Here is an 8,274-nt window from a genome sequence, read left to right on the forward strand (position 1 = left end):
GCAAGCACTCTACCACTGAGCTAGCTACATCCTGTATCAACACTGTTCCTGAAGACAGCATCAGCATATAATTGAATCTTTTTTTTGGGGGGGGTCCATTGTGACAATGTTAGCTTTTTAATTGGAGAATTTAGTTCATTTACATTTGACATAATAATCCATACAGTTGGGGTTAGGTCTAGGTTTTTTCTACCCATCAACCCATGCGGTTTCCTGCTCCTGAGTTTTGGATTAATCAGATATTTTCTAGTATTGCATCTTAATTCTTTTTTTTTTTTTTTTTAAAGAGAGAGGATTTTTTTTTTTTAATATTTATTTTTTAGTTCTCGGCAGACACAACATCTTTGTTTTGTATGTGGTGCTGAGGATCGAACCCGGGCCGCACGCATGCCAAGCGAGTGTGCTACCACTTGAGCCACATCCCCAGCCCCCATCTTAATTCTTCTAATGGGTTTTTGTCTTTACCTCTTTTATTGCTCACTCTACAAATTGTAATTATTTATTTATTTATTATAGTTTATATTTAGAGTTAATATTGTACCACATTATGTAAAGAGAAGAGCTTTGCATCACTATCATTTTTATTTACCATTTTCCTTTGTGCCTTTGTCTATATTTTTACTTCTCTCATACTTTATAAGCTCCATAGTACAGTGTTAATTATTTTGCATTAAATAATCATTTTAAAGAGATAAACAAGGGGCTGGGGATGTAGCTCAGTTGGTGGAGTGCAAAAAAGATGAACAGAAGGGCTGGAGGTGTCGCTCAGTGGCAGAATGCTTGCTTAGCGTGCATGAAGCCCTGTTTGATCCTGGTACTTGCGGGGTGGGGAGGAATAGAAGGAAAACATTTTTTGAGTTAGTTAAGATTTGAAGAGATTTTTATCACAGATTTGTTGACTCCTTCCTTTGTGGCTCTTACTTTTGTAGAGGTCCCCCCCCCCCATGATTTTTATCTCTTGTGGCACTTCAAAGTCAGTAAGGCTGCAGCCTTCCTGTTTCTGTTCTAGCTACCCCAAGTTAAAAGACTAGGAAAGTAGTTCCCTTGGGGAAAGCAGTATAAACCACACAGGATCTCAGCCAATTGATTACTGTCAAGTCTGTTCATCATTTTCTGCCTGCTCTAGGCATTTCCTAGGGCCTTCTGATAGTGTTTAGTTTTTAATATTCAGGAGGAGAAGACCAATGAATATAAGTTCTTCCTGTTGCTGGTCAGTGCTTTTTTTTTTCCCCTCTCAGTATTCAACTGTATAACAAATTTGCATTTCTTGTTCTATAATTCATACTCTAATAAATCAAGCTAATATCCTTTTAGATGGGAATTGAGCAAATATATTGCCTATAATTCATATAGATCCAAGGAGGGAGACTTGAGCAATTGAAACATTTATTATAATTGAGATTTTTAAAAACTTTCTAGGCTGAGTGCTATTTATGGAGGTACTTACATGTTGAATAAACCAATTGAAGAAATCATTGTGCATAATGGAAAAGTGGTTGGGGTAAAGTCCGAAGGAGAGGTAAGTAACTTATACAATTTTAAAAATACTGTGTTCTTGTGAAGAAAATGTATTATCTACTAAGTACCTATTTTACTGTGGACATTGATGCTAGATTTCAGACTACATGAGATTTCTGCAGGAAATTTGGTTTTATCATAGCTAAGGACTAATGTAGTTTCTTTGTCTTATTTTAAAAACAAACAACTTTTCTAGTGTGTCAGTTGTTACTTAAGACCCAAATGTCCAGCATTATGGATGGTAATTCTACATACTTAACAGTTAAGTATTCCATATTTAAATTGTGTGGACTGGTACTTGTCCACAAATTGTGGAGTTGGCGATCTCCACAGGTGGAGTTCTGAGTAGTTTTATAAATCTGAATTGTAGGTAGATCACTGGAAGCTGGTTATAATATCTATTCTAATTCAGAAGGTTTGAAGGGACTCTGCCTTTTCTTAAAAGCTCTCTCACTCAGGTCATAATATTCCTGGCCTGCCAACCACACATTAAAAATAAAGTATTACCTCTTCCTTTTATTACTATACTACTTAATTTTTCTTTCATTTCACTCAGTTAACAGCTCTTGCAGTAGAGAATGCATTCTAAGTTACTGCCTGATGTATTATGTCTAAAATTCTAAAAATGTAAGCTTTATCTTAAACATTTAAACATTGAGTTAGGTGGGAATGCAGAGACATCCTGGAGGTGGTCTATTTTTTCTTGTTTAGATTGCATGGGAAATGAAGATTTGAGATAAGATTTTACTAGCCAGAATGAGAAGACAATGAATAATGGAGAGAAAATATAGGCCTGGCTTAGGAAAATAAAAGAGCCTAACAGCAAAGCACGAGGCAAGATTTTTCTTTAATATGATGTATATCTCACAATGATCCTAAGAGACAGGGCTTAATGCTTCTTGGGTACATATAAATAAAAGACACAGCTGACTGAATGGCTGTGCTGGAATTGTAACACACCTAGGGATATATGTTAGGAAATGTTAGCTTTGTCCCTCCTATCTTCTGAGATGTTGAGTCTTTATGGTTTTATATTTTCCAGGCTACTTCTTTATAATCTTTTATCTTGATTGTCAGTATAATTGGTTTACCACAGTGACTACAAAATAATCTTGGTAGTCTCTAATCTTTTTTATATGTTCTTATAAGATGGAATATGTATAGGACACTGTAGGATGATATAGGAAACTGAAGGATGATATTTTGTTTACTAGTGCTTTGACTGCCATTCTTTTATTAACTCCTAAAATGATGAAATGGCCAAATATTTTAAGGTAGGACAAATATTATTCAGATCTCACCATGTATACTACATATATAAATGGGTTCACTGGCCATGTAAGGTAGATGTTTTCTGTTTTTTTTGAAGACCTTTAAGGGGAAAAAAAATCATGAACTATCAATCCTTACAAATGGAGCCAAACACAAGACAAACTCAAAAAGTTAAGTTTAAAAATTATTTTGCTGTTCCTGGTGATATCTCCTGGGCTAAACACCAAATAATCTCCTTTTACTAGTTGGTCACCTGAACTTTTATTGTTAGCGATCTGTCATAACTACCTGTGCTTTCAGCACAATCATTGTTTGGGAGATATGGATAAATGTGTTAATCTGATTGCTTCAGGTTGTTTCTTTCTCTTGCAGGTTTTTCTTTGATTTCACTCTGCTGCACACAGCAAGAAAGTTCCCTTTTTTTAAGGAAACCTCAGGGCTTTGCCATGAAAGAGAGGGGTTATAATACATTACTCTTGGAGCTAAAGTCTTGCTTATAATGCAGTCTTTAAGATTATGATTTTGGTCTATTTATAATGCTAGTCTTATATGTTCTTTTATTTTTTTGCCAGGACATGCAAGTATAACAACCATTATGTACAAAACTTATACTTCTGACTACTATGCAACTGTCCAAAAAGAATTTATAGGGATTGTTGGAAAAGCTATTTTACTAGTTATCTATGGTTAACTTTTATATTAATTAGTTCATGAATATAAGAAATTCTATTCAAGGGAAAATTATATTTTAATGTATTGGTTTGGAGTTTTTGTGGAGCCGGAATTCAATCTCAGGGTTTTGCATATATTAGACAAGCACTTTACCACTGAGTTACATCCCCAGCTCAGAATACTATTTAAAACACTATAAACACTGAATATTACATTAAAAAAATCGTGCTCCCCCCTGCCAGTTTAAAAAGTTGTGATAAAATTACATAATACATGAAATTTATCATCCTTGCCATTTTAAGTGTACAGTTCTGTGGTTTTAAATACATTAATAATATTTTACAGCCATAACCACTACACATCTCTTGTAGTCTTTTCATCTTATAAAACTGAAACTCTGTATGATTGAACAGTAACCCTCCACTCCGTCATCCCATTCCATCTCTCTATGATTTTGGCTACTTTAAAATATGTGATATAAACAGTATTTATATTTTTTTGTAGCACTACTATCTTTAAGGTTAACCCATTTTTAGCATGTCAGAATTTCCTTTCTTATTAAGGATATTCCACTGTATGTGTAAACCACATGTCACTAATCAGTGGATACTTGGGTGGTTTCCACATTTTAGCTGTTGTGATTAATACTATCGTGAATGTTGGTGTGCAGATTTTCTCTTCAAAACCCTGCTTTTCACTTCTTTTGGGTGTATATCCAGAATTTAAATCTCTTGATCATACAATAATTTTTTTTGTTTAATGTACTTTTTTTTTAAATTTCAATAATTTTTTTTAAGAAACAACCATACTGTTTTGATGGTGGTAGTGCCATTTTATATTCCCTTCAGTGGTGCAGTTTCTCACATCTATGCCAACATAGTATTTTGATAGCAGCCATTCTAATGGATACGAGGTGGTATCTCATTGTAATTTTAATTTGCACTTTGCTGATGATTAGTGATGTTTAGTGTCTTTACACTTATTAATAATAGGCCATTTGTTTTCTTTGGAGAACTGTCCTTTCAAACCCTTTGCTCATTTTTGAATAGGGCAGTTATTTTTTTTATTGTTTTAGGAATTCTTGATATATTCTGGCTATTAATCCCTTATCAGATGTATTCATGTACATTTTCTCCCATTCTGTGGGTTGCTCTTTTATACTGTTTTCTTCCTGTGGTACAAAAATTTTTTCGTGAAGACTTGTCTATTTTATTTCCTGGGTCTTTCATGCGTAAGAAATCACAAATTTAATACCATGGAGCTATTGCCCTACATTTCTTCCGGGAGTTTTCATTATTTTAGGTCGTTGATCCATTTTAATTTTTATATATGGTGTTAGATAAGGGTCCATCTTCATTCTTTTGCTGTTGTTGAAAAGATTGTCCTATTCCTACGGATTGACCATGGCATCTTTGTCAAAAATCATTTGTAACTGTGATGGTTTATTTCTGGGCTTTTTCCCATCTCACTTGTCTTTGGCAGTCTTTATGCTAGTACCCCTGTGTTTACTACCTAGTTGTTTAGTGAGTCCCATCTTGATCTTTTTCAAGATTGTTTTGGCTATTCCTTATGATTCAGCATGAATTTTACCACAACATCATTAAGTCTTCTAATCCATGAACATGGGAGTTCCCATGTATTTATGTTTTTATAAGATCTTTAAAAATGTCTTGTTATAGATTGCTCGCTGTAAGCAGCTCATCTGTGACCCCAGCTATGTAAAAGATCGGGTAGAAAAAGTGGGCCAGGTCATCAGAGTTATATGCATCCTCAGCCACCCCATCAAGAATACCAACGATGCCAACTCCTGTCAGATCATTATTCCACAGAACCAAGTCAATCGAAAGTCTGGTGAGTTTTGAAGACCTGCAGATGTTAGATTGCTTTGTGTCATCCTAAATAACTTTATGTGTCGTATCAAGAGACTTTAGTTTACATGTAGGAAACATAATATGATCCTTTTAGATTCTAGGGATCCTGCAGCATTGTGTTGAAGTAAACTAGAAGCCCTGCTTTGGACTTGTATCCATCACTTCTGACCTCAGTTTCTTCCTCTAGAATGAATGGATTGGCTAGGTGAATTCTCACAATCTCCTGGCTCTAACATGAGTGACTGTGGAGGTTTATGCTGATAAGTTCAATTGAATCCACTATATTTTTGAGCTGTGTCATCATTTGTGAACTTCTTACATTTCATTTTAGCAATGTGCTAGAAAACTGTTCAATGTTTGTGATTCACATCAGGACTTGGCTTTGAAAGTGCAGTTCTTAATTTGTTTGCTTTAACCAGTTGTTATCAACTATTTGGTGTTCCCATCTTTTGATTTAGTAGCCCTACATCTTATTTATCTAATTAAGATATCTGAATTATTATTTTTTCTTTTTTTTTTCCTTTAAGAAATAACATTGCAACTAGGTATGGTGGTACATACCTGTAATCCCTGTGACTGGAAGGCTTGGACTGGAGAATTGCAAGTTCCAGGCCAGTCTCAGCAATTTAGTGAGGACCTGAGGAACTTAGTGAGACCCTGTTTCAAAATAAAAAGGGCTGGAGATGTGTCTCAGTGGTTAAGTACCCCTGGGTTCAATCCCCAGTAAGTAAATCACATTGCAGAACATTATCACTAGAACAAAGGGACTTGACAATCTTATTGTTCCCTAACAGGTCCCTGGGTCTGTGAAAATGTACAAAAAAGGAGCCCAATAATTTTCTGTTTGAGAATATAGTTACTTTGAATAGTGATATATACATCAAGATCAGAAATTATTAATTATTGCCAACTTAAAAATAGTTTTTACTGACTTGCAATTTTTAATAAAGGAGGAAATAGATATTTAATAAAAACTTTCTTAGCTATTCAAAACGTTACCAAATGTGCAGGGTACAGAGTGGAAAAGAAAACGCAGAGTAGATAATATGGTACTCTGACAGAGCCAGAAAGGAATTTTATTTCCAAGTTTAGCAGTTCACAGCCACATCAATCCTTAATCCCTAGTAGGTTAAAAGAAATTCGGTTATTAAATATTTGCATATCCACCATGACCCAGTTTGCTTTCACATAGAACTTAAGCTTAGAAGAGCAGTAACTGAATGAAATATAGTAAAACCTGTAGAGCACTCATATCCCAGGTTTATCCACCTCAGTTTTCGAGCTGCTATTGTTTATTTCTAGATATATATGTTTGCATGATCTCCTCTGCACACAATGTGGCAGCTCAAGGAAAGTACATTGCCATTGTTAGTACAACTGTGGAAACCAAGGAACCTGAAAAAGAAATCAGACCAGCTTTGGAGCTCTTGGAACCAATTGAACAAAAGTGAGTGTTGTGTTCTGTCAGCTACCATCCAAACTGAGACTTGATTTTGGTGCTATGGTAAGGTGAGCACGAGAACACAGGCAGACTCTGGCTGCTGTGTGGGCAATCTTGAAATGTCTCATCTCTACCAGTCTTACCTTTGGGGCTTAAAAATTCAGACAAAACAGTGACTTGAGTGTGGGACCAACTAACTTGCCTACTTATCTATTTTTTCCCTTCAGATTTGTCAGCATCAGTGACCTTCTTGTACCAAAAGATTTGGGAGGAGAGAGCCAGGTGAGTGTGGAAATCTGAAAAGGATATTTTTAGGCTTTACTGGAACATCCCCTAAATACTTATAAATATTTGTAATTTTTATTTCCAGATCTTTATTTCCCGCACATATGATGCCACAACTCACTTTGAGACAACCTGTGATGACATTAAAGACATCTATAAGAGGATGACAGGATCTGAGTTTGATTTTGAGGAAATGAAGCGCAAGAAAAATGACATCTATGGGGAAGACTAACAGTAGTACATGTTAATATCTAATTAGGACAAATATAAAATTTGACAAATAATGCATATTGTATGAAATCAAAATTGTAAGGCCTGCTTTTGTAATCAGAATGGAGAGATTGAAGAGCATTGTACCAGTAAATACTCTTCCCCTTCATCTTTCTAATATCATGTATTAACTTGTTTTCATGGAGTGGCTATTCAGAATTGGCCAGTTACCACATTCTGTTCAATTTAACTGGACTGGCTTTTTTTCTAGTGAAGGAGCAGTTTTAAACATTGTGATATCAATACAGAAAACTTGATACAGTATTTGTATCTTTTAATCAGGGTAGACTTTGCATTTATGTTCTTCTGCTGCTCAAGAGCTGGATTCATACAGTTTGTGTGCCATCTTGACATTAAGGAGATTCTAAATTGAATATTCCCTATAACTACATTGTGTGTTAAGTATTATGGCAGGGCCCAAATACCGTAGTCAAAAGTTTGGTTTATGTGGGCATAAACTTCTAACCAAACTCCAGACTTAGGGATTTGTTTGGAGGAAGCCAATATGTGGTGTTTTAACCTAATAAAGTTGATGAGAGAAGGGGAAAGGAACCTATCATTAAAAAGCAGGTAAAATGTGGAAGCATCTTTTGTATCCCAGGTGTGGCTTCTTCAATGGACCAAGCTGCAATGCAGTATTGATTTGACAGAGCCTCTCTTCAATGATGTCTATCCCAAAATGGCTCCAAATGATTTCTGTACTGCAAAATAAAGCCAAACTCTGGAATCCACTGCCCTCTGTATCAGTCTGTTTGTGTCCTGATTGTGAGGGCCACAACAAAGCTACTGCCTTGCCTTCAGGAGAGCCAGGAGTGATGCTGGGCTGGGACCATGGTGTAGCTTCTGGTCTGGATACATCAGAGCAGCCTATCCTTTGGCTTCGCTGTGAGTATACCTCTTATATTATTTCTGACAAAATGACTAGATTCTTGGGTAATTTTAGTA

General features: G+C 35.5%; 1 protein-coding gene across 1 annotated transcript in view; it reads left to right on the plus strand.

Moving 5' to 3' along the window:
• GDI2 (GDP dissociation inhibitor 2) overlaps nt 1–8,070 on the plus strand; it is a 26,169-nt gene extending 18,099 nt beyond the window's left edge. Inside the window, exons 7-11 of the mRNA XM_081297801.1 lie at nt 1,420–1,519; nt 5,142–5,313; nt 6,636–6,780; nt 7,002–7,056; nt 7,145–8,070. Of these exons, the coding sequence (XP_081153927.1) occupies nt 1,420–1,519; nt 5,142–5,313; nt 6,636–6,780; nt 7,002–7,056; nt 7,145–7,291 (619 nt within the window). The 3' untranslated portion in view covers nt 7,292–8,070. The remainder of the gene's footprint in view (nt 1–1,419; nt 1,520–5,141; nt 5,314–6,635; nt 6,781–7,001; nt 7,057–7,144) is intronic.
• The last annotated feature ends 204 nt before the right edge of the window (nt 8,071–8,274 follow it).

Source organism: Spermophilus citellus (genome assembly GCF_964194105.1).
Source record: "Spermophilus citellus genome assembly, chromosome: 6".
In the NCBI taxonomy this organism is placed as follows: Eukaryota; Metazoa; Chordata; class Mammalia; order Rodentia; family Sciuridae; genus Spermophilus; species Spermophilus citellus.